At 42.4% G+C, this 25,811-nt stretch overlaps 2 protein-coding genes across 5 annotated transcripts in view; one reads left to right on the forward strand and one right to left on the reverse strand.

The window, feature by feature from the left end:
- Positions 1-14,059, reverse strand: part of DTHD1 (death domain containing 1) — a 37,638-nt gene extending 23,579 nt beyond the window's left edge. For both annotated transcript variants that reach the window (XM_087936579.1, XM_087936578.1), the window contains exons 1-4: positions 13,677-14,059; positions 8,187-8,934; positions 2,656-2,986; positions 955-1,134 (exon numbers count right to left, since the gene is read on the reverse strand). In XM_087936579.1, coding sequence (XP_087792705.1) covers positions 955-1,134; positions 2,656-2,986; positions 8,187-8,934; positions 13,677-13,938 — 1,521 coding nt within the window. In that variant the 5' untranslated portion in view covers positions 13,939-14,059. The remainder of the gene's footprint in view (positions 1-954; positions 1,135-2,655; positions 2,987-8,186; positions 8,935-13,676) is intronic.
- Positions 14,060-17,419: 3,360 nt separating this feature from the next.
- Positions 17,420-25,811, forward strand: part of ARAP2 (ArfGAP with RhoGAP domain, ankyrin repeat and PH domain 2) — a 125,886-nt gene continuing 117,494 nt past the window's right edge. For 2 of the 3 annotated variants that reach the window (XM_087936580.1, XM_087936581.1), the window contains exon 1: positions 17,434-17,771. The gene's annotated coding sequence lies outside the window, so the exon portion shown is untranslated. Of the gene's footprint in view, positions 17,772-25,811 lie in introns of all 3 variants that reach the window. The other variant, XM_087936582.1, reaches the window with a different exon arrangement.

Consider the following 25,811-nt stretch of genomic DNA (forward strand, 5'->3'; position numbering starts at 1 on the left):
TGTTAAATCTGTTCCTTTTCAACAAGGGAGACAATGTATTTTTTTTTAAAAAAAATATTTAACCTCATAAAGGAGAAGAAAGAGAATTCATACAGCAACTGAACTGAATAACAGACATTCTGTAACGAATATCTTCCTAATCGTCTTTTATGAGCTATTGCTGCCACCCAGGGTTGAACTGAAGGAAAGCCTCTGGTTTTTTTCCATGTTAAAAAAAAGTCCTTTAGGCACCTGCAATATTATAAACAAGGATGAATAGCAATCTATTCACATCACTTTTCAAACCCTTTTTGAAATGTAGCCGGGATCCCTCAAAATGCAGAATCAGTTCGCCATCCTATAACTTATCATTCCATTTGGTGAGCTTGTTTTTTTTTTAAAAAAAATGGTTAAGATTATTGATTGGGCCTTTTCTTCTTCTTTTCCCTGCAAGCTTCTCAGGTGGCCTCAAAATTGGACAGATGGGAAAATGACATAGTCAAAATAGATGGGTGATAAATAATAGAAAGAAAAAAAGGAAGGAAGGAAGGAAAGAAAGAAAGAGGGAAGGAGGATTGATTGAGTTTGAGGAAGGAATGAAAGAAGAGAGGAAGGGAGGGGAGGAAGGGAAGGGAACGAGGGAGGGAACGAGGGAAAGAAAGGAAGGAGAGGGAGGGGAGGAAGGGAAGGGAGAATGAAATGAAGGAAGGAAAGGAAAGAAGGAAGGAAGGAAAGATTGCATAGAGAACTGCTATTAAAGGACACTATTATCAGTGACCTTAAAGTAGATCGTTCAGTTTACAAAAGGCCAGATATTTTTGTCCCCTTCACTGAAGAAAGTCATCCTCGGTATGCATTATTAAGTTGTAAAAAATTTATTCTAGATCTCTTCCAATCCAAATGCGGTTACGTATTTTGGTTGGCCAAAAACGTGCTCCTATCTGAGAAGTCAAGCCATTTATTTTTCAAGCATACCTTTACGTCCACTGTGACTCGAGAACTGAATGTTGATGGGGGATAACAAAATGAAATTCTGGGATCCATGTTAAGTTTTCGCAACAGTCCTCTCCTCGGAATGGTCCACGTTTCCTTCTTCAAGCACGAAACCACGGAGAAGATACCCAGCTGGCAAGTTTTCACCACGGCGGCTGACCTCTGGCATGGAATCCAAAGGAGAAAAACCAGTATTTAAATAATAAATTTGTTTTACATTGGTTAGGAAAAGCAGAGTTTTTAAGCAAAAACTTCCAATTTTTACAACGGGGTTTAGCGTTGAGTATCATCAGCACTAGTTAACTGTTCTCTAATCTTATGTACAACCAATACTAGGTTTGATATTGTCAATGCAGTTTTAAATATTTGCATGCTGATTTTCCTGTTCTGGTTAATGGCCACAACTTTTCTTTTCAAATTCCAGTAACAATTTAGAATTCCCTTTTTAAAAATAATGCGTTTTATAGAAATGTTTGCAGATGAATAAGTTTGGAGCAGCTTTCTTTATTAACTTATTAAGGAAGTCCTATAAAATTCCAAATGTGACTTGCAAAAAATTATTTTGAAAAAAAACTTTTCTCTCTCACGTTTTGTTAAGAAAGTGGTAGGATTCAACAAGTGAATTCTTACAGATCTGCAATATTTTTAGTAGTTTTAAATCAATTTAAAGATAGAACAATTAATCAGTGGAACAAGTTGCCTTCAGAAATTGTAAATGCTCCAACACTGGAAGTTTTTAAGAAGAGATAGGATAATCATTTGTCTGATATGGTATAAAGTTTCCTGCCTAAGCAGGGGATTGGACTAGAATAGGGGGTCGTCAACCTTTTGGACCTTAGGGACCACCAAACTCATAATTTTAAATCCTAGGGACCAGTAACAGGTTCTGTGGGTGTGGCCTAATTTGTAGGTGTGGCTTGGTGGTCATGTGACTGGCTGGGCATGGCTTGTATGTAAATATTATAAATATTTATATAAATATTGATTTTTTTTTGTAAAAAAGAGAAACTTTTACCCAAAATCAGGCAAAGCAGGCAGGCAGATTGAGTTGCTCACAGTGATCTATCTATCTGCCATCGGCTAGCTCAGTCTGTCACAGAAAGTTTGCTTGCTGTGAGTCTGCACTGAATAATAGAACCTCCTGAGGGAGGTTTGGCTGTGCTTAAAAGCAGAGCCGAAGTTCTAAAGACTAGCTAGAAAGCAAGAAATCCAACCATTTCCTGCTTCCTAGCTAATCTAAATATCACAGCTGATGGTTGGAAAAATAGCAATTTAGCACGCAAGTTTGCTGAGTAAGGAGTGAGTGGGAGGGGAGTGGCAACTGCTGGACTAGAAGACCTCCAAGGTCTCATCTAACTCTGTTGTTCTATTCTATTCTATTCTATTCTATTCTATTCTATTCTATTCTATTCTCTCTTCTCTTCTCTTCTCTTCTCTTCTCTTCTCTTCTCTTCTCTACTCTACTCCATTCCACTCCACTCCACTCCACTCCACTCCACTCCACTCTAATTCTATTCTATTCTACTCTGCTCTGCTCTAATTCTACTCTACTCTACTCTACTCTACTCTACTCTACTCTACTCTACTCTACTCTACTCTACTCTACTCTACTCTATTCTATTCAATAGTATTTTCTTCTGCCTGGCAGTTTAAGCATGATTTTGGTTTAAAGAGTTCACTCACCTTCTGGCTGCCTTGATGTCCTTCCAAAGAGGTAGGAGTTAAGTAAATGGACTGGAAATTTCTGTCACTCACTTTCACCATTACGTCTTTGTACATTCCTCTGTAACGGGAAGTAAATGGGATTGCAATGCTGATTGGAGAAACGTTGAGTTGGTCAACCAATGAACACTCAACAGATAGGATGTTGCTGACAAGTTCTTCTGCCTCATCCACAACGAAGGGACTGAAATCATTGGCAACAGTGACCGTGAGATGTTCCAGAACTTTGCAAGGAGCTGTCACACTACACGATAGTTCAGGTTCTCCCAGTTCGTTCGGTTCCATAAAAAATCTATGGCCAAGAAATAACATTCATGGGGTGGGGGAGAGAGAGAAATGGATAGAACACAGAATGATAACTGGAGGGGACCTTGGAGGTCGGTCTTCTAATCCAACCCCTCTGCTTGAGGTGGAGACCCGATACCATTCTGGGCAAATGGCCGTCTAATCTCTTCTGCAAAACTGCCAGCAATGGTGCATCCATGGCTTCTCAAGGCAACCCATTCCACTGTTGAATTGTTCTCACTGTCAGGAAACCTGTTGTGGCCTGTCAGCAGCCAAATCAGAGGAGGAGGAGCTGGTGTGGGAGTCAGGTTCAGCATCAAGGCAACCTGAGAGCTCTGAGGGGGAAGAAGGAATGGAGCTGGCAGAGAGAGAAAGAGACAGAGTGGAGCCTGGGCCATCTGACAGCCCTCAGATGGAGTGTAAACAACCCCCAGGCCTGGAGGTGGCTGATGAGGAAGAGGATAAACAGCTGGGTCCAGCGCCTGACATGCAGATGTGCAGAAGCAGAGGAGAGGAGGGCAGTGGAAATCTATGGGCCGATCCTTGGGACTGAAGAGCCACCCCAGCTAGTGAAGCCCCAGTCAGCTGTGGGGATAAAAGGCAGGGGGCAGAGATGAATAGATGTGGCAGACAATTATTCATCTCCCTGCTGGACAGACTTGTTAGCCTGCGTTGAGAGAGAAACGTTTTGCTGGGGCTGTTGGCACTCCTAATAAAGGAATCATTGATTTAAAATACAGAGGGTTTGTCATGTGTCGGGAGCTGGGTCAGAAGAAACTTTCTCCTTAGTTCTAGGTTGGATCTCTCTTTGATAGGCTTCCATTCCTTACTTCTTAACCTGCTCTCTGGTGCTTTGGAGAATAGCTTGATCCCTTCTTCTCTGTCACTGCCCCTCAAGTACTGGAAGGCTGCTATCACGTCACCCCTAGTCCTTCTCTTTGTTAGACCAGACATGCCCCTAGAATAATTATTTGTAACTAGTTGAGGAACGGAACTGCATTAGGTCTTTTCAATGGTGGGGTCCACACTTTGACCTCGGGAAGAGATGACTGGTTTTACTTTGATGAGGTATCTTGTGTGGCCTCGTAGCATCACTTACAATTCTTCCCTGGTAATACTGATTTGCAAACTAGGGCATTCACAACTTTTGGTAGACCAATACTCGAATTCAACTCTGCTGTCTGGAATCCTCACTGTATATCTGACATAAATACAATTGAGCGTGTCCAGAAGTATTTTACCAGGAGAGTACTACATTCCTCTGTTCGCTACAGAATACCCTACACCACCAGACTTGAGATTCTAGGCTTAGACAACCTTGAACTATGCCAGCTAAGATTGGACTTAAGCATAGTACATAAAATCATGTGTTACAATGTCTTATCAGTTAATGAATATTTTAGATTTAACCACAACAACACAAAAGCACACAACAGATATAAACTAAATGTAAACCACTCCAAACTTGATTGCAGGAAGTACAATTTCAGCAATAGAGTGGTCAATGTCTGGAACTCACTACCTGATTCTGTTGTTCCATCTTCTAACTCTCACTTCTTTAACCTTAAACTATATACTATTGATCTCACCCCATTCCTAAGAGGACTGTAAGGGGTGTGCAAAAGTGCACAATCGTACCTACCATCCCGGTCCTATTGTCCCCAATTATTAGTTCCTATTTCTTATATTTAAACATGTTTATTCTTATTTCTATTGTATTGTAGGCATTTGACAAAATGAATGAATGAATGAATAAATAAATAAATAAACAAATAAATACAGTAAATACTTCCAAGAACTGAATGAGGCTCCCCAAGGAAGAAACAAACACTTGTGTTGTTTGTAGAAGCAAGGAACACCCATTGATTGTTTTCTCTTATCCTTTGCTTTCTTAGCCTTATCTGCAGGACCATAAATAATCATACCGGCTACTTGGGAATGCAAGGCCACTGAAAAACCCTATTAAAATGTTAAGTATCATGTGAATGAAATATAATCCAATTATCTAGCTTCGTTATAAATTTACAAAATAGTTAAGGGAAATTGATTTTATTCCAGGTAATGACAAGGTGTTTTTTTTTTTTTTAATGCAACAGTAATAAGGTAATGGGCTGCCTTAAATTGCAGCTGCGTAGTCTAGCTAGGGCTTCTAAATATTACGGGTTTCTTTCCCTAAGAAATTTGGGGGAAAAAAATGAGGCAGTTTTCTTTCACCTCTCTCTCCCCTCAAGTGGTCTGGGCTGAACCTCCACCCCACATACATACATACATACATACATACATACATACATACATACAAACAAACAAACAAACAAACCAGAGGTGGGTATTCAGCAGATTCTGACCAGTTCTGGAAAACTGGTAGCAGAAATTCTGAGTAGTTCAGAGAACCGGCAAATGCCACCTTTGACTGGAGATTTTATAGTGTCCTTCCCCTGACATGCCCACCAAGCCACACCCACAGAACCAGTAGTAAATAAATTTAAATCCCACCTCTGATACATACATGCAGACAGACAGACAGACGTACATACATACATACATTACGATTTCTATGGACTGTTTCCTAGTATGATTTGATCGCTTGTTGTACCCTATGACTATCATTAAATGTTGTACCTGATGATTCTTGATTCTTGATGAATGTATCTTTTCTGTTATGTACACTGATAGCATTTGCACCAAGACAAATTCTCTGTGTGTCCAACCACACTTGGCCAATAAAGAATTCTATTCTATTCTATTCTATTCTATTCTATTCTATTCTATTCTCTTCTCTTCTCTTCTCTTCTCTTCTCTTCTATTCTATTCTATTCTATTCTATTCTATTCTTTATTCCTCTATTCTATACATACATACATACATACATACATACACACAACATATGTACATACATACAGTGTGTGTGTGTGTGTGTGTGTGTGTGTATTCTGAGGTTCTCGCGGGTATTTGTATGTGGATCTTTGGTTATTCGGGTTTTCTCCCATGTAAGATTGGAAGTATCTAGGCAACGTTTCGACAAAGTCTCATTCATCATCTTCAGGCTTGTGTCTTCTGCTCTGTGCTTCTCTCTGTGCTATTCTGAGAAGCACAGAGCAGAAGACACAAGTGTGAAGATGATGAATGAGACTTCATCGAAACGTTGTCTAGATACTTCCAATCTTACGCGGGAGAAAACCCAAATAACCAAAGATAGATAGATAGATATGCAAACACACACATACACACTCATATACACACACACATATATATACACACATATATATACACACATATGTACATAAACACACACAGACATATATGTGAAAGGGTGTTGGGCAATTCCTATGATGGCTTAATGGCTTTGTCCTGGTTTGGATCCTGGGTGAAGGCTAATCCTATCACTGCCTTTGTTCAGACTTTGCTGCAGGGAATTCAAAATATCCTGTCTTGAATGGATTTCTGCCTGCAGTATTTGCTTTGCCTATGAATAGAGCTACCTATCTCTTAAGTGCTGATGTCTGCTCAGGGCTATTAAGAAAGATGGGGGCTGCTTTCTCCCTCTAAAAAAACCCCCATGTTTCTTCATTTCTCATCCTGCCTTTTTAATATTTCTCAGAGTATTTCATTCTTCTAGGAGAGGAGTGGGTGATAACTTTCTACGATGCTGTTTGAAACATCACTAAAAGAATGGCCCTAAGGCAAAGACTACTTGCCCCGGGGTGGGAGGAAATATGCACCAAATATTTGACTCTGTGATTTACAATGAGATGGAAAAGCAACATAGCTACAAAAAATGTTCCCACCCTCTTCGCTGATGACGTAAAACTATTTAACACCACTGAGAATGCCGTTGCCTTACAAAGGGACCTTGACTATATGTCAGAATGGTCAAACAATTGGCAACTTCAAATCTCAACCAACAAATGCTCTGTCTTACATATTGGCAACAAAAACCAGAACACTAAATACAAATTGAGTGGATACAACCTCGTAGATAGCCCTCACTCTGTCAAGGACCTACGAATACTCATTGCAAAAGATCTAAGCCACAGAGCTCACTGTAACAGCATTGCCCAAAAGGTGTTAACCTAATTTTGCGATGCTTCTTCTTCGGTAACATTGAACTGCAAACCAGGGCATACAAAACCTTTGCTAGACCAATACTCAAATACAGCTCATCTGCCTGGAATCAGCACTGTGTAACGGACATTAATACAATTGAGTGAGTACGCCATTCCTCTGCTCGCAATAGAATACCTTATGCTACCAGGCTTGAAATTTTGGACCTGGACGACCTAGAACTATGCCGCCTATGATCTGATCTAAGTTCAGTACACAAAATTGTCTGCTACAATGTCCTACCTATCAACAAGTACTTCAGCTTCAACCACAATAACACACGGGCAAACAATAGATACAAACTCATAGTAAACCACTCCAAACTCTGTTCAGAGTTTTGCAGTGTTAATTCAGCACCAGAAAAATAAACACAGGTGGCTAATGCTTCATCTAACATCTTTATAAACATAATAAGTAGATTTTACAAACCAGTTGTAGATTTCTCCAACATGGAGCCAACTCAGATAGAAACATGTTGCAAGTAACTTCAGCAGGCAAGCAAGCAAGCAAGCTTCATTTTCAACAGACAGACTCAGAGCTCAACATAGCCGAAGAGCTGCAGAGCTTAATATAGAGCCATGCTAGGCTACTTCTTGCTTCAGTTTCCAGCCTAGGCTACATCTAATTTCAGTTTACAAACTGTCCTCATTGGCTGATTTAGTTGCTATGCCTATTCATTGGCTAACCTTATTACCATGCTCTATTCCAGTTCATGAATATACTCTGATAAACTCAATTGCAGAAAATACAACTTTAGCAACAGAGTGGTCAATGCCTGGAACGCACTACCTGACTCTGTTGTTACATCCTCAAATCCCCAAAACTTTAACCTTAAACTGTCTACCGTGGACCTCACTCCATTCCTAAGAGGTCTGTAAGGGGGCGTGTATAAGTGCACCAGCGTGCCAACCGTCCCTGTCCTACTGTTCCCATTTATTTGTACTCATTTATTATGTATATACTTATACTCGTTTATACTTATATGTTTATACATTCTGTTCATCTTATAGTTGTTTTCTCATACATACTTGACCAACTAAACAAAACAAAATAAATAAATAAATCCCCAGGCCCAGAATACAAAGAAGACTTTTCCCCCCTCTTACTCTTTGTTACATTCATCTTTCTCTTCCTCCACCTTCTCAAGCAACGGGATAACGGAGCGGCTTTCCTGCAAATCTTCTGACCGTCCAGAACTTCCCTCCAGGCATTGGCCAATTGCATCGTTTGGATCGAAATCCCCATTTATAGCCTCCAATTTCCTTAGCAGGTTGCAAGTCTCACGTCCGGCTTCATCCAAGGTTCCTTTGATCCCTGCCTCGGTTTCTTGAGCGGGCATCATCGGAAAATGTTCTGTAACCATCTCTTTGGGATTTGGGGACACTGTGATCTTTTTCCCACCGTCTCCCAAAATGAGGTTTTCATGGATTTTCTCAGCGGAGGAATCCTCTGAGTAAGAATCCTTTTCATTCTTTGGCACTGGACACAGTTCTTCTGATTTATTGGGATTTTCACTGTTTACGAGCACTGGTCCTTCCTCTTCCTTTTCCAATTCTTGTTCCTGGAAGGGAACCAACTTCTCCAGCTCTGCCGACTGCTTTTCCTCTGACCTGCTCTCATTTTCTTCTCCACGTGGAGAGGGAGATGGAGTAGGGAGCTGACTCGTAGATACGTGTAACAGCGTATCTCTTTCCTCCTTGGTGCCATCCCTAGGAGAATTCACGGACCCATCTGGGCTGTGTTGATCACCATCAGGTTTTCCAAGCAGCTCATTTTCGGATTTTCCAAGGTCTTCAACCAGACGCAGCAGATGGGTGCTTAATCCCTGAAGCCACTTTACCAGGAGCTCCCATTCTGCAAGAGCAAACACAAGGATCTTTTAGGAGCAATTCCTTTTTTGGGAAATATGTACCCTGTTTCTCCAACAATATGGCCTCCCCCAATAGGAAGTCCCAGCATGTTTTATAGGCATGAAATGAAATTAAGCCCCTCCCCGCCAAATTAAGGCCTATATTAAAACATGCGAAATGGGGGGAATGGCAGGGGGGGCTTGCTGTTAGGAAGTACTTTTGTTGCACACCCGGATATGGTGCTGCCTGCGTTGACCCTGATATGAAGTGCCCCACCAATGCCGAGGTCAACATCCAAGCCATCGCTGCCTGCCCGCCCGAAGATACAAGGGGGGGCCTAGCCATTTTTTCAGGGCTCAAAAAAAAAAGACCCAGCCTTATTATATGAGAAACACGGTATGTATGTATGTATGTATGTATGTATGTATGTATGTATGTATGTAGTAACCACCTCTCTCCTAGAAAAATGAAATGTCCTGGGAAACATTAAGAAGGCAGAATATTTCCTCTAAAAAGAGTAGAAACTCAGAAACAGAAACTCACCTCAGAAGTAGAAGCTCACCCCCACCTTTGTTAATGGGTGGACCATTAAGGCCTGGGCCAGAATACTTTACATAACAAAGATCTCCAGGTAAAGCTATAGCAATTGCCAAAAGCCCTTTTCAGTGCATCATCATCATCCAACAAGGCTCAATCAAGCCTGGGACTCAGGACAGCCTTAAGAGTTGCCCCTGCATGGCCTCATAGGAGTCTGACAACCAATCAGAATACAAGCTCCAATTCAAATCCCAACAAAGGTGATAAAACTCAGGCACTCTCAGCATCTCAGCCCTTCTTGACCTTCTCTTCTCACCTTGAAGCATGTGGTCATCCTTTTCACTTTGGAGCTTCAAGCCATGTGGTCCTGCTGTCCACCATTAAACCTTCCAAACGGCCTCCATGTTTCCAGTGTCTTTTTTTTCCTACTTGGAACTGAACCCAGAAGGATATTCCAACATGTATTACGAACCATTCTAAAAATACGAGCTCCAGGTATACTTGTAAAAGAAGAAACAGATATCCTGCAATCTCTGGAACTGAGGTTGTCGCCCGTGATATAACTAAAGGAGGACGCCTTCTAAAAGAAGCCTGATTTTCCAACAGCAATTCTATCAATAGGCATATCAAGCTACCACCGACCTACCAAGCACTGAGACACCAGGAAAGACCCTGTAGGAAGAGCCGAAACCACTACCCATTGGGGAGCAGAGACTGATGGCATCCCCGCCCTCAACATTGCTGGGCATGTAGACTCATCCTATGAAGGCACAGCCAGGCCTGTCCAAATACAGAGGAACCTCTCAGAGCTGCCTCAAGTTATAACAGACAAGAAGAATGAAGAATGAGCCAGGCCAACCACAAGGTCACAAGCAAAGCAACAAATTGCAATAGCTGGCAGTTTAACATCACCTCCTAGAGATAAGCGTTCTGGGCTGGGTTGGACAAGGGAGGAAAAAAACAACAAGAGATAAGCCTCCTTTGACCAACATGACCAAAAACAACAGAGCTAATTACAGATGGAAGGTGGTGGGAAGGGCCTATCTCACGTGCCAGGGCTAAATTGATTAATGATATATAAAGGCAGATATCTCTGTAATGGTAGCTTAATACTTCAACGATGTCAGCAGAGGCTGTCGAAAGCTTAGTAAGTACATTAAATGTAATTTTAAGTTCCGGAGATCGCAGGATGTATGTTTCTTCTTTTAAACACACACACAGACACACACACACACTCACACACACAGTGTAGAAAATAATCTACTGCAGGAAGGAACAAGTCCTAAAGGCTGGCTTTTCTTTTCTGTAAGTAATATATATATATATATATATAATGTGTGTGTGTGTGTAAAAGAAGATATATTATATTTATATTTATATTTATATTATATATATATTTGTTTTCTGAGGTTCTCGCGGGTATTTGTATGTGGATCTTTGGTTGTTCGGGTTTTCTCCCGCGTAAGATTCAAAGTGTCTAGGCAACGTTTCGATGAAGTCTCATTCATCATCATCAGGCCTCTGTCTTTGGCTCTTGCTTTTCAGAGTGATGTGAGGTTGCAGCTGCTTTTTTTTTTTTTTTTTTTCTTTCTAACTGTCAGTGGGGGTGGGATTTGAATGGGTGGGGGCTTGGCTGTGTTCTGATTGGGTGGGGGTGTCTTCTCATTGGTGGGGGCCTGGCTGTGTTTTGATTGGTTGGGGGTTGGCCGTGTTCTGATTGGCTGGATTTCTTGCTGCCCGGCTTCGAGTTCGAGGTCGCGCTGCATCTCCATAGTTGGTGTCGGCTTGCTTCATGTATGGCTCGGAGGGGTTTGGAGTGGGCAGTGGTGAGGTTGCAGGTATTCGTCTGTTCATGAGGGCGGGTTTCCAAATGGCTGGGAGGCGGAGGTGTCATCTCGTTTGTTCATGCTGTGTGGGCGTTTTTCTATTTCTATGGCTTCTCTGATTATTCTGCTGTTGAAGTGTTCGGTTTTGGCAATAGTTCTGGTATTTTTAAAGTTAATTTTATGTCCTGTGGCTTTGAGGTGTTGGACCAGGGAAGAGGTCGTTTCTTCTTTTTTGATTGAGTTCTTATGTTCTTCAATGCGTGCACTAATTCTTCTGTTAGTCTGTCCAATGTATGTGGCAGGGCAGGCAGTGCAGGGATTTCGTATACTCCTTGGTTTTCTAATTCGACTCTGTCTTTGGGGTTTCTTAGGATGGTGGATATTTTTCTGTTTGTGCAGAATGCTGTTTTAATATTGTGTTTTTGGAGGATCTTGCTGATTCTGTCTGTAGTGCCTTTTATATATATGGGAGGAGGGCTTTGCCGCTTTTCTTGTTCTCTGTCTTGGATTTTGGTTGGGGTTTCTTTTTGGATTAGGTGGGTAATCTTGTGTCTTTGGAATCCATTGGCTGTAAGTACGTTGGTGAGGGTGTGTAGTTCGGCTTTTTGGTGTTGTTCATCGGCTAAGCATTTTGTTCTGGAGATGAGTGTTTTGGCTACGGAATTGATCTGTGCTGGGTGGTGGTGTGAGAGTGCATGTAGATAGCGGTTAGTATGTGTTTTCTTCTGGTAGATGGTGTGTCCTAGGGAGCCATTGGATCTTTTGTATACCAAGACATCTAGGAAGGAAGTTGATTGTTGGTTTCTGTTTCCATGGTGAATTGTATCTTGGGGTGTAGGCTGTTGAGGTGTGTGAGGAACTTGTTTAGTTTTTCTTTCCCATGTGGCCAGATTATGAAGGTGTCATCTACGTATCTGAGCCAGAATTTGGGTTTGTGGTCGTATTTTTCTAGAGCTTGTGTTTCAAAGTGTTCCATGTAGAGGTTTGCGATGACAGGTGAGAGGGCTGATCCCATGGGTGCTCCTTCTATTTGTTTGTATTTTTGTCCATTGTAGGTGAAGTATGTATTGGATAGGCAGTGGTTGGTCAGATCTAGGATGTGCTTGGGGGTTGTATTTGTTTTGGATGGCTGTCAAGGCTTCTTTTATTGGTATTTGGGTGAAGAGGATATGACATCGAAGCTTACTAGTAGGTCGCTGGGTTGTAAGTTTTGTTTCTTTATGATTTCGATGAACTGGAATGAGTTTCTTACATGTGAGTTGATGGATTCTGCATAGGGTTGTAGTTGTTTGGCGAGAAATTTGGCCAGGTTTTGTAGAGGTGAGCCTATGGAGCTGACTATTGGTCTGAGTGGGGTTCCTTCTTTGTGTATCTTGGGGAGACCATAAAGCTTGGGGCATCTGGATGATTTTTCTCTGGGTATGATTCTTTAGAAAAACGCCCACACAGCATGAACAAACGAGATGACACCTCCCGCCTCCCAGCCATTTGGAAACCCGCCCTCATGAACAGACGAATACCTGCAACCTCACCACTGCCCACTCCAAACCCCTCCGAGCCATACATGAAGCAAGCCGACACCAACTATGGAGATGCAGCGCGACCTCGAACTCGAAGCCGGGCAGCAAGAAATCCAGCCAATCAGAACACGGCCAACCCCCAACCAATCAAAACACAGCCAGGCCCCCACCAATGAGAAGACACCCCACCCAATCAGAACACAGCCAAGCCCCCACCCATTCAAATCCCACCCCCACTGACAGTTAGAAAGAAAAAAAAAAAAAAAGCAGCTGCAACCTCACATCACTCTGAAAAGCAAGAGCCAAAGACAGAGGCCTGATGATGATGAATGAGACTTCATCGAAACGTTGCCTAGACACTTTGAATCTTATGCGGGAGAAACCCGAACAACCAAAGATCCACATACAAATACCCTGAGAACCTCAGAAAACAAATATATATATATATATATATATATATATATATATATATATATATATATATAACTTACAGTTACTTGTCCCAGCTTCTGTCAACATAGTAGTTCGAAAACAGGTTAAAAAAATGCAAGTAGAACAATAGGCATATATATGTCTCTCTCTCTCTCTCTCTATATATATATATACCTAAAAATATACCTATTTTTCTACTTGCATTTTTTTAACATGCCTTCGAACTGCTATTTTGGGAGAAGCTGGGACAAGTAACTGGAGCTCATTCCGTTATGCGGCGCTAGGGGTTCGAACCGCCAAACTGCCGACCTTTCTGATCGACAAGCTCAGTGTCTTAGCCACTGAGTCACCCCGTCCCTTTGATTCATAGGCGTACTCAAAATGCAACGTGGACCCATATTCCTGGTTGAAGAAGATCAAGTATTACTTGCCTGGGCAGGATACCTCTTGCTGATGTTGATCATAGGCTATATTCACCAACTGGCAGGTATTTTGAAGAACTTCAGTTGTGGACTCCAATTGTTGACTGAGAGTTCTGACCAGAACCAGAAGGAGAGAAGTTAATTTTGATGGACGTTCCATAATTTTCTCGCCGTCCTGATGGTTTCTTTTCAGGACAGATTTCTTCAATCTCAGATTGTAATGCTGGATTTCCTCCAATATGCCATCTGGATGGTTGATGATAGTTTCCATGACAAATTATTAAACAAATAGCAAATTCTCTCTCTTTTTTCCCTTTCCTCCTTTTTACAGAGACAAAATTTCACTCTTTCCGTTCTTCCCAACCAGTTTTGGAGAAGAGTCCTCTTGGCAAGGAAATGTTGAACTGCTGTTGATGGCAAAGAGTTACTAGGCGATAAACGGGTGTGGCTTTGTCAGAATGAAGCTCAGTGGAGTAAGGTTTGGATTAGGTTACAGGTAAGGATGTGGCTTAAAAGGTGAACTGATGACACTGCTACCTTTGGGAATATATATATATATATTTTTTTTTTGTATTTTTATATATATATATATATATATATATATATATATATATATATATATATATATATATATATATATAGACAAAATTAGTAAGATACTGCACAGACATCACATCAAGACTGCCTTCAAAACAGACAGAAAAATAGCAGCCATCCTTAGAAACCCCAAAGATAAAATTGACCTGGAAAACCAAGGCATATACAAAGTCCCCTGTGCATCATGCCCGGCCACATACATTGGACAGACCAATAGAAGACTAAGTACCTGCCTGGATGAACACAAAAATGCAGTCAAAAAGCTGGAACACACTTCCTCACTAGTCCAATACATGGAAGCCACAGGTCATAGCATCAACTTCAATGGCACCAAAACCCTAACCACTATAGAAAACCCCAGCCACAGAATCATCAGAGAAGCCATAGAGATTGAAAAAAGACCAGAAAGCATGAGTAGAAGAGATGATTCCACCAGACTGTCAATTATTTGGAAGCCTGCACTCACAAACAAAAAAATCTCCACACCACTAGCCAGGCAAACACCTGGGCACAAACAGATCCCCCCTGATACCTCCAGCTCAAACATACCCCAACCAGGCACCCAGATGAAACCTAGCTTCCTAACTAATGATAGCCGCCCATTTACCCAGAGCCAAGCTGCACTAAAGGCCTCCAATAAAGTAACACAATGTTGCCAGCCAATCAAGAGACAAAAAGAGCCAAAAAATAGACAGGAGATATTAGAAACACCAATCAAGCAGAACACAGCAAACTCCAAGTCCAATAAACACAGACCAAGACTCCCAACCAATCGGGGTGAAGAAAAAACCATTCTGGCACAGCAATAGGCTGCTCCAAATTTAAATCTGAAACCACTATAAAAGCCTGACTCACAGATGAACACTATACAGAAGCCTGATGATGGCAGATGAGATTCTGCCGAAACGTTGCTACAACTTTAAAAGCACAACTACAATGACGTGGGAAAATACCCGAACAAAGCTGAATGCCATACATGTAAGTACCCGCGAAAACTTCACACACACACACACACATGTATGTGTGTATGTGTATATGTGTGTGTATGTATATTCAGTATACACATGCACACATCTACATATATGTGTATGTGTATGTGTACACACACACACACACAGGTGAACAGCTCTACCCCATTTGACTTGTCACATCAATGCACTTCGGTATTGGTTTTAACATGCCTAGGGGATTTTACCATTATTATAATTAAGGGGTATTCCATCCTGCTCCTACTCCTTACCCCACACCCTTCTAGTACTGATCATGTTACCTAGTTGGGTAATGAAACATCTGCAAGAAAACAACCAAGCTCAAAGACCACAAGGACCTCATAGTCTTCCTCCCTCCTCCTTTTTCTCCTCCCCTCCTCCTCTTTCCCCTTCTCCTCCTCCCTCCTCCTTCTTTTTCTCCTCCTCCTCCTCCCTTCTCCTTTCTCCTCCCCTCCTCCCTCTTCCTTCTCCTCCTCCCCTCCTCCTCTTTCTCCTCCCCTCCTCTCTCTTCTCCTCCTCCTCCTTTTTCTCCTCTTCTTCCCAACATTCTACTGCAATTGATTTTAAAGCCTGGTCACGTTTTGTTTTACTGTTTTGTAGAGATGTTTTGTAGAGATCTTAGAATGCTTCTGCTGCTTTGGGTCAACCTTTGATCTTTTTCCTCTAGCCAGAGCCTTTTTTTTTTTTTTTCCAAGGCACTTTGATTATGGCCCTTAACAGTTGATAATACTTATCTCAAGGCCTTAAACCTTTTACCTTGAGTCCAACTTATTGTAAACAATGGAACAGAGCACTCGGGATTCTCCTAAGAAGCCCTACACGTGTGGTTTTTCAGTACGAAGCATAAAACATGTGCTGTGCAAATGCTAATTATTATTATTTTTGGACAAGCTTCCTTTTATTCCTTTTTTAAAAAGACATATCCAATCAATCTTGATTCTTGTTGAAGAATGAGCCACAGTGGCGCAGTGGTTTGAGTGCAGTACTGCAGGTTAATTCTGCCGACTGCCAGCAGTTCGATTCTCACCAGGCTCAAGGTTGACTCAGCCTTCCATCCTTCTGAGGTCAGTAAAATGAGGACCCAGATTGTTGGGGGCAATAGGCTGACTCTGTAAACTGCTTAGAGAGGGCTGTAAAAGCAGTATAAAGTGGTATATAAGTCTAAGTGCTTGTTGCTTGCTTATTGTAATGAAGGAAGATTATTTTTACAGCACTGTAGTGGAATTCCACATGAAAACTTATGGGGAGTCCTTGGAAGCAAATCCGATTCAATTCAGTGGAATGAACACTTTTGATTCAAAATCTGACCACAAATACTATTTTTTTTGTTTTGTTTAATCAAGTCACTCAAATGTGCTTAACCCAAGCAGTTAAGCCAGAAAATGCCTGTTTTGGCATAGCATGGTAAGAAGGTTTATTTTATCTTCTGGACGTATCTTCTGTTGCACGAATGGGAGCTCTTAATCCTGATTGTGTTGTGTAAACCCTGAAATGGGGCTTAATTTAGTAGCCTGGTTACACATGTAAAGAGAAGACAGGAGGAGGAGGAAGGTGTGATGGTTATGTTCCCTGCCTTGAGTTATTTACAAGGTGATAAAAGTGAGAAAAGAAAAAGAAAGAAAGAAAGAAGGAAGGAAGGAAGGAAAGAAGGAAGGAAGGAAGGAAAAGGAGGGAGGACAGAAGGTAGAGAAGAAGGGAGGAAGGGAGGAAGAAAGGGAAAAAAGAAAGGAAGAAAGGAAGAAAAGGGAAGAAGGGAGGATGGAAAAAGAAAGAAGGAACGAGAAGAAAGGGAAAGGGAAAAGGAAAGGAAAGAGGGAGACAGAGGGAGGGAGGCAGAAAGGGGAAAGGAAGGGAGGGAGGGAGGAACGGGAAGAAAGGAAAAAGAAAAAAGGGAGGAAGGGAGGAAGAAAAGGATGAAGGAAAGGAAAGCGAAGGAAGGAAGGGAAAAGAACGGGAAGAAAGGAAAAAGAAAAGGAAGGAAGAGCGGGTGGAGAGAAAGAAAGAGAGAGAGAGAGAGTCAGAGAAAGAAAGAAAGAAAGAAAGAAAGAAAGAAAGAAAGAAAGAAAGAAAGAAAGAAAGAAAGAAAGAGTCTTTCCAGCGATAAAGAGCCTGCTTCGGATGGATGGCAGCCTGCCTTGTCCGGGCTCTTCCTTCCCCACAGGCCAGGGAGCGCTCTACCCGTTGAACTTCCGACTGGCACAACCCTCGAAAGCGCCGGGAACAGAAGCGGCGGCGATCCGCCTCCGATCAACCTTCTCTGCCCACAGCCCAGGCGGGGCTCCTGCGCGCCGCGGAGCTCGGCGGCGGCCAGGTGGCCCTTCCGCCTCCGGCTGGCTTTAGGTGGCGTCTGCCTGGTCGCCCAGCCCTTCCTGGGGCGCTTTCCCGAAGTCGGCGGAGGATGGGCCCGGCCGGGAACGAATCAGGAAGGAGCAACCGAAGAGGAGAAAGAGAAAGTAAAGACTTCCTCGGAGTCACTTCCTTTCCCCCAGCGAGGTCGGCGCGCTGCAAAAACCTCCAGGTAAGCAGGAAGGCGCGATCGGCTGCGTTCACATGACCCCGCGGGGAGGAACTCGTGTCCAGCTTCTCTCTCCTAGAAGCCTTCAAGGATAGGAGGGGGGGGGAGAGAAAGAGACGGAGAGAGAAAGAGAGAGAGAGAAGACGGGAGGGAGACAGACGGACGAGAAAGAAAGAGAGAGATGGAGGAGAGAGAAAGAGGGACGGAGGTAGACAGAGACAGACGAGAAAGAGAGGGAGAGAGGGGGGAGAGAGAAAGAGAGAGAAAGAGGGAGAGAGACAGAGACGAGAGAGAGAAAGATAGAGGGGGAGAGAGAGAAAGAGAGAGACGGAGAAAGAGAGAGACGAGAGAGAGAGAGAAAGACAAAGACAAACAGAGAGCGAGAGAGCCGTGGAAACGGGCCGAGCGCCTCAGCTCCAAAAGTTGGAGCCACTTTTACGCGCACCAAGTTGATACAAAGCGATCGCTCTCTTGGGGGCTGAACGGGATCTTTGCTTTCTCTCTCGTGGGTTAGGGTACCCTGGTCGCCTGGGGAGCCCGTCGGGAAAGGGAGACGGTGTGTCTTCCTCTTTAACGCTGTAATGAGTTCGCCTCCGCTCAGGTCCCGGTCCGCGGCCGCTCGGCGCAAAGTTGGAGGTACTATTACGCGCACCGAGTTGGTCCCAAGCGAGCGTTTTCGATGCTTGAAATGGTGATCTTTTCTTCCTCTCTCGCGGGTTAGGGTGCCCTTGGTCGCCTGGGGAGCCCGTTGGGAAAGGGAGACGACGGGTCTCTGTCTCTCTCTCTCTCCCTCCTCCCCCCCCCACAACAGGCAAGATTTATTTTCTCTCCCCATGTACATGTTTACATCCAAATTAACTGTGTTGTTTCTCCGTGTCATATAATATATATGGGTACATGCATAATTTTGTATTTGCTTATTTGCTTATTTACTTATTTACTTACTTATTTACTTACTTATTTATTTACTTACTTACTTACTTATTTATCCATTTATCTGTTTATCCATTTATCCATCCATCTTTCCTTCCTTTCTTCCTTCCTCCCTCCCTCCCTTTCTTCCATCCACCCACCAACCTACCTACCTGCCTACCTACAGGTATTTATTTATGTCTGTCTGTATGCATGTATTAATAAGGGATGCGGTGGCTCAGTGGCTAAGACGCTGAGCTTGTCGATCAGAAAGGTCGGCAGTTCGAATCCCTAATGCCGTGTAACGGAGTGAGCTCCTGTTACTTGTCCTGGCTTCTGCCAACCTAGCAGTTCGAAAGCACGTAAAAAAAATGCAAGTAGAAAAATAGGGACCATTTTGGTGGGAAGGTTACAGCGTTCTGTGCGCCTTCAGTGTTTAATCGTGCCGGCCACATGACCACGGAGACGTCTTCGGACAGCGCTGCCTCTTCTTCGGCTTTGTAACAGAGATGAGCACCACCCCCTAGAGTCGGAAACGACTAGCACATATGTGTGAGGGGAACCTTTACCTTTACTTTTATGCATGTGTTTATTTATTTATTTTCTCATGTTCATGTAGTATATGTTAGAGGTGGAGACCCTTGGAGAGCTGTATGCCATGAAATTTCATTTTAATGTATGCCAACCAGTGTGCATTCAAAATGACAATAGAGCTATTCGAAGTCTAAAGTCGTCAAACTCAAAGGACACCAAACTCTCTGCCGTTCAAGCCTGAGCTACAAAATACAGCTAGCCCCCCACTTACAGTGGTTCATTTAGTGACCATTGGAAGTTGCGCTGCCACTGAAAAAAAGTGAGTTATGACAACTTATCACAACACATAGTCAACTTCTATGCTAGATCTGTGCTTCACATATATAGATTAGATAGAGATAGAGAGATAGAGATGATGGATATAGAGATGATGGAGTGAGAGATAGATAGAGATATACATATAGATGTACATAAAACAACACATTGTCAATTTCTATGCTAGATCTGTGCTTCACATATAGATATAGATTAGATAGAGATAAAGAGATATAGATAGAGATGATGGAGATAGCTATAGCTATAGATAACAACACACTGTCAACTTCTATGCTAGATCTGTGCTTCACATATAGATATAGATTAGATAGAGATATAGATAGAGATGATGGAGATAGCTATAGCTATAGATAACAACACACTGTCAACTTCTATGCTAGATCTGTGCTTCACATATAGATATAGATTAGATAGAGATATAGAGATAGAGATAGAGATGATGGAGATAGCTATAGCTATAGATAACAACACACTGTCAACTTCTATGCTAGATATGTGCTTCACATATAGATATAGATCAGATAGGGATCTAGAGATATAGACAGAGATGACGGAGATAGAGAGATATAGATATACATATAGATGTACGTGTACATAAAACAACACATTGTCAATTTTTATGCTAGATCTGTGCTTCACATATAAATATGAATGTGGATATGGATATAGATATACATATGCAATCCTAAGTTGCATTAACAGAGGGATACAATCAAGATCAAGTGACCTTGCTAATATTACTCTATAAAGCCTTAGTAAGACCACACCTAGAATACTACATCCAGTTTTGGTCACCACACTATAAAAAAGACATTGGGACTCTAGAAAGAGTGCAGAGAAGAGCAACCAAGATGGTGAAGGGACTGGAGGCTAAAACTTATGAAGAATGGTTTCAGGAACTGGGTTTCACTAGTCTAGTGAAGAGAAGGACCAGGGGAGACAGGAGAGCAGTCTTCCAATGTTTGAGTGGAAGGGGTCAAGCTATTCTCCAAAGTATCCAAAGGCCAGACAAGGAATAATGGATGGAAACTGATCAAGGAGAGATTCAACCTAGAAATAAGGAGAAATGTTCTGACCGTGAGAACAATCAACCAATGAAACAGAAGTTGCCCTTGGAAGTTATGGGAGCTTTGTCACTGGAAGCTTTCAAGAAGAGACTGGACTGCCATGGGTCAGAAATGGTGTAGGGTCTCCTGCTATGGCGGGGGGGCTGGACTAGATGACTTACAAGGTTGCTTCCCTTGCAGCCACCCCATAGTCACATGATCAAAATTCAGACGCTTGGCAACTAACTCGTATTTACGACGGTTGCAGTGTCCCAGGATCAGATAAGCAAAGTCAACAGGGAAGCCAGATACACTTAAGAACTGTGTCACTAACCAAAACAACTGTAGTGATTCACTTAAGAGTGGCAAGAAAAACCGTGAAACATAGGAAGGCTCGCTCAGCAGCGGGAATGGGCTCAATGGTGGCCGTAAGTTGAGGATGACCGGTATTCCCTATCAGTTCTCGTCTTTATTCGATGCAGCAACTCACTTGGTATTAACTATGGTCTGATAAGGAAGGTAGCGGGAGAACTGAGCCAAATTTGCACTGTGGTATGGTAAAAGTAGCGGAGCAAAATGAGTCGAAGTTTTAGACATATTACATGCATCGCTGGCATCCTGACAAGCTTTTTAAAACTGAAAATTCACACAACCATGTACTAATGTTTTCCAAGTTTTCCAAAAAGTGTGCATAATTTTTTTGTAAGGTGTAACAAATCAACATCTTTGGCTGCATCGTAAAAAAAAAAAATGCTCTGTTTACTGTTCCCTTCTCCTGGCAGCTCTGTGCATGCGCACACTGAGAACAGGCTCCAGCTGTTCTTCTGTCCCAATTTGCTGTAATGTTTAATGGTGTTGACCTAGAAACTAGGAGAGTGTGAGTTCTAATTCCACCTTAGACATAAAAACCAGCTGGGTGACTTTGGGCCAATTACCAGGAGACAGTGAGTTCTAGTCCTGCCTTGGGAATAAAAACCAGCTGAGTGACTATGGGCCAATCTCTAGGAGACAGTGAGTTGTAGTCCCACATTAGACATGAAAGTCAGCTGGGTGACTTTGAGCCAATTACCAGGAGACTGAATTCTAGTCTCTTTTTTCAGGTTCATTGTTACTGTTCTTCCCAAGATCATAAAGCAGATTCCTCGTCCCGATAAAACCCCTTTTATTTAGTTTAAGTGGAATCCCTCTCCAGCAAAGTCCCAGCAAACAGCCTTTCATGAGAGTTTACAACTACAGTCCTTTATCAGGCTTGGAGAGTTGCCAGGCCGATATCTTCCAAATGCCACACTGGAGCAGCAATTACTTGGCAAGAAGTCAGGAACAGATCTTCACCCTAATGAATTGAACTAATTGTCTCCTGCAGACACCACTCCCCTTTTGCTCCTCTTCATTCCCTAACGGAGGGGCCACTCACTGTCCAACGCTCGTTTCTTAACTGTTCCCTTCTCCTGGCAGCTCTGTGCATGCGCACACTGGGAACAGGCTCCCGCTGTTCTTCTTCTCCATTGATCTCTGATTCAGAAGGCAGCTGATAACTGTCGGATGGCCCTGGCCCCATCTTTGCCTCTGACGCAGATCCCTCGTCACAGCCTTTCCAGACTCCAGGACTGGCCCATGTTCCTCCACAACCTCCTCACTGTCCAAGTCTGCTGCCAGCTCTGCTGGCAGGCCACAACAGTAACTTTGAGTGGTCATTACATGGATGGTTGTAAGTTGAGAACGCCCTTTAATTCCAGCCATTGGCTATAGTGGTTTCAGCAACTATCCAGTAAATTTTAACAACCTTTGCTCTAAAACAGTGGTTCGAGCCTCTAATCCAAAATAACCCTTTGAATTTCCAAAGTGGTGCAAAACCAGACACTTCTTAAAACAAACAAGCAAAGTCTCAACAAGATTTCCTGGTCAATGTGGGAAGTAGAGGTGTTTTGACCTAGATAGAAAGTATTTCCTGCGAAATCTTTAGACTTTCCTGTCTGGCTGTGTTTGATGGTTTGTTTTTGTTTCAATGGCCATTTTTAGTACAGCTTTTATCCAGCCTTCTGATTTCTGGACGAGGTAGCAAGGGAAACAGAGTAGTCGTAATCTTTATTTATTTTTATTATATATCTATATTTTCTTTCTTTCTTTTTCTTTCTGTCTTTTCTTTTTTCTTTCTTTCTTTCTCTTTCTTTTCCTTTCCTTTTTTCCTTTTTCCCCCTTCCTTTGTTCTCTTTCTCCCTCCCTCCCTCCCTCCCTCCTTCCTTCCTTCCTTCCTTCCTTTCTTTTTCCTTCCTTCCTTCCTTCCTTCCTTCCTTCCTTCCTTCCTTCCTTCCTTCCTTCCTTCTTCCTTTTTTCTTTCATTCCTTTCTTTTCTCTCCTTTCTTTCCCTCCCTCCCTCTTTCTTTCTTTCTTTCTTTCTTTCTTTCTTTCTTTCTTTCTTTTTCTTTCTTTCTTTCTTTCTTTCTTTCTTTCCCCTGTTTTTTTAGTTCCCAAATGTATTACTTCAGCAGAACTGGCGAACAAGGCCAGTTACATGTTGAGGCTAGTTAGTTCAATCCTCCAGCTTTACAAAGTCTTTTCAATTTAATCTACATTTTGCTTCCTACCGGGTAGGTCTCCCCCTCACCCCCGAGATAAATAAGGATTTGTGAAAGTGCCCCTGAGCAAGTGCAGAATACATTTCCTTTGAGCCCATTAATTGACTCTTTACATAGAGGTACAAACTGCCCAGTTCTCAAGATATTGTAGGATCCTCTGTGCTCTCTGAATTGTTTGTTTTGTTTTGTTTTTAGACATTTCGTGACCAAACTGGGTAACATCATCAGTGGAGTTTGCAGGAGGGAGGAAGAGGAGGTGGAGGGGAGGAAGAGGAGAAGAGAAGGAAGAGGAGGAGGGGGAGCAGGGGAGGAGGAGAAGGCGGGAGGAGGAGCAGCAGGAAGAGGGGATTCTTAGTGGTCTCTTGAGATTGGATGGTGGGGAGGGGTTGCGACATTTTATTACCCAAGTAGGGAACTTCATCAGCGTTAGGAGGGAGAAAGGTTTATTTATATAATAGTGGTTTTTCTTCTCAGTACTCTGTCAATACTCAGACCTACACTGACAAGAGGAAGTCATTAATATATAAAATGAGGACAAACTCCTATTTACTTTTGTATTTTATCTTATCACCTAATAAAAATGTTAAACTAAAAAAAAAAAAAGAAGTGATGACGCCACTGCCCAAAGTGTGACTTACAACCATTTCTCCCACTTATGACCCTGGCGGCCTTCCAGCTCACGGTCACGTGATCCAAATTCAGAGGCTTTAGCGACCTTCCGACAAGTAAAGTCAAAGGGGGATGCTCTTCACTTGCTCTTCACTTCACAAACGCAGCGATTTGGCACGGTGATGAGTAAAGTTGTAAAATGGGGCGAAACTCACTTAACAACTATCATGCTTAGCAAGAGGAATTTGGGACTTATTTGGGATTTTGGTCGGATTTGGGACAGTGGTCGGAAATGGATATTTTCCTTCCTTCCTTCCTTCCTTCCTTCCTTCCTTCCTTCCTTCCTTCCTTCCTTCCTTCCTTCCTTCCTTCCTTTCTTCCTCCTCCTCCTCCTCCACCACCTCCTCCTCCTCCTCCCTCCTCCTCCTCCTCCTCCTCCTCCTCCTCCTCCTTTTTAAGGCCAAACAACATGGACCATGAATTTTCTCCCACTTTGTGACACATGCATGCAATCTCCCTTAATGTATTTGGCTACAGCCTGGTCTTCTTATCTCAGCTCCTTCTATAGCTGATGACAATCATTTTGTGCTCAAAGAAAACTGGGTATTGCCCTGTGTTTGTATGTGAGCGTACACACCTTTAAATCAGTCTGAACTCTTGGCAACTGCCTGGACACGCCCATGCACTTTTCTTTAAGCAGTATTTTTCTGAAGTGGTTTCCTGCTGTTGTTAATCTGGGGGCGGGGTGAGAGAGAGAATGAGGGAGGGAGGGAGGGAGAGAGAGAGAGAGAGAAAGAGAGAGACTGTGTGTGTGTGAAGGGAATGAAAGAGAAAGAATGAAAGAAAGTCAGGGAGAAAGCGAGAGAAAAAGAGGGAGAAAGGGAGAGGGAAACTGTGTGTGTGGAAAGAGAGACTGTGTAGAGAGAGAGGGAGAATGAGATGGAGAAAGAGAGATTGTGTGTGTGTGTGTAGAGAGCGAAAGAGAAAGAGTGAGAGAAAGAGAGGGAGAAAGAGAAAGGGAGAAAGATTGCATGTGCGTAGAGAGAGAGGGAAAGACTCTAGAAAGAGAGACTGTGTGCGTAGAGGGAAAGAGAACAAGAATGAGAGAAAGAGAGAGAAGGACTGTGTTTGTGCTAGAGAGCGAGAGAAAGAGAGAGGAGAAAGAGAGACAGAGAAAGAGGGAGACAGGAAGAGAGAGAAACTCTCTTTCTCTCTCTAACACAAGCACAGTCCTCTCTCTCTTCCTCTTTTCTTCTTCTTTTGGAAAATCCGTTCCTACTTCCACTCCATCCCAAATTGTATAGCTAAAGGTGTGTAGAGATTTTCAGTCCTCCAGGTCCTGATTGTCCCAAAGGTGCTTTTCTTCAAGAGGCAACTGGACTTCCTTGTTTTTTTCCTTTGGAAGACTTGAAACCTTCTGAAGATTTCCAGAGGAAAAATCGCAGACTATAGGAACCAGGAGCCCCACTCAGGTGATCCTGAGGACACAGATAAACCTCCAAGTGGCCTCAACGACCCTCTAAAAAGATGCAAATGACCATCTGAATATATAATATAATATAATATAATATAATATAATATAATATAATATAATATAATAATATAATAGTATAGTTTAGTTTAGTATAGTATAGTATACTATAGTATAGTATAGTATAGTATAGTATAGTATAGTATAGTATAGTATAGTACAGTACAGTACAGTACAATACAATACAATACAATACAATACAATACAATACAATACAATATAATTCCTTCCACTCCCCACTACCCTGTGAGAGCTGAAGAAGCTTCTTGGATGAGAAGCAAAATGTTTTCAAAAGAGAAAAACAAGGAAGTCTGATTGCCTCCTGAAAAAGCATAGCCCTGACCGGGTTGACTGAGAATCTCTACAGACCCTTAACACCAAGCCACAACTTTCTGTTTTCCCAGAATAATATCAACTAGCTGTTTCTATAAAAACAACAAAAACAACAACAACCCATCAATCTAATTGGTAAAACCCAAAATCGAAACCTCATTTTTCA

This window comes from Pseudonaja textilis, chromosome 6, assembly GCF_049901715.1.
Source record: "Pseudonaja textilis isolate UNSWEBS1 chromosome 6, rPseTex1.2, whole genome shotgun sequence".
In the NCBI taxonomy this organism is placed as follows: Eukaryota; Metazoa; Chordata; class Lepidosauria; order Squamata; family Elapidae; genus Pseudonaja; species Pseudonaja textilis.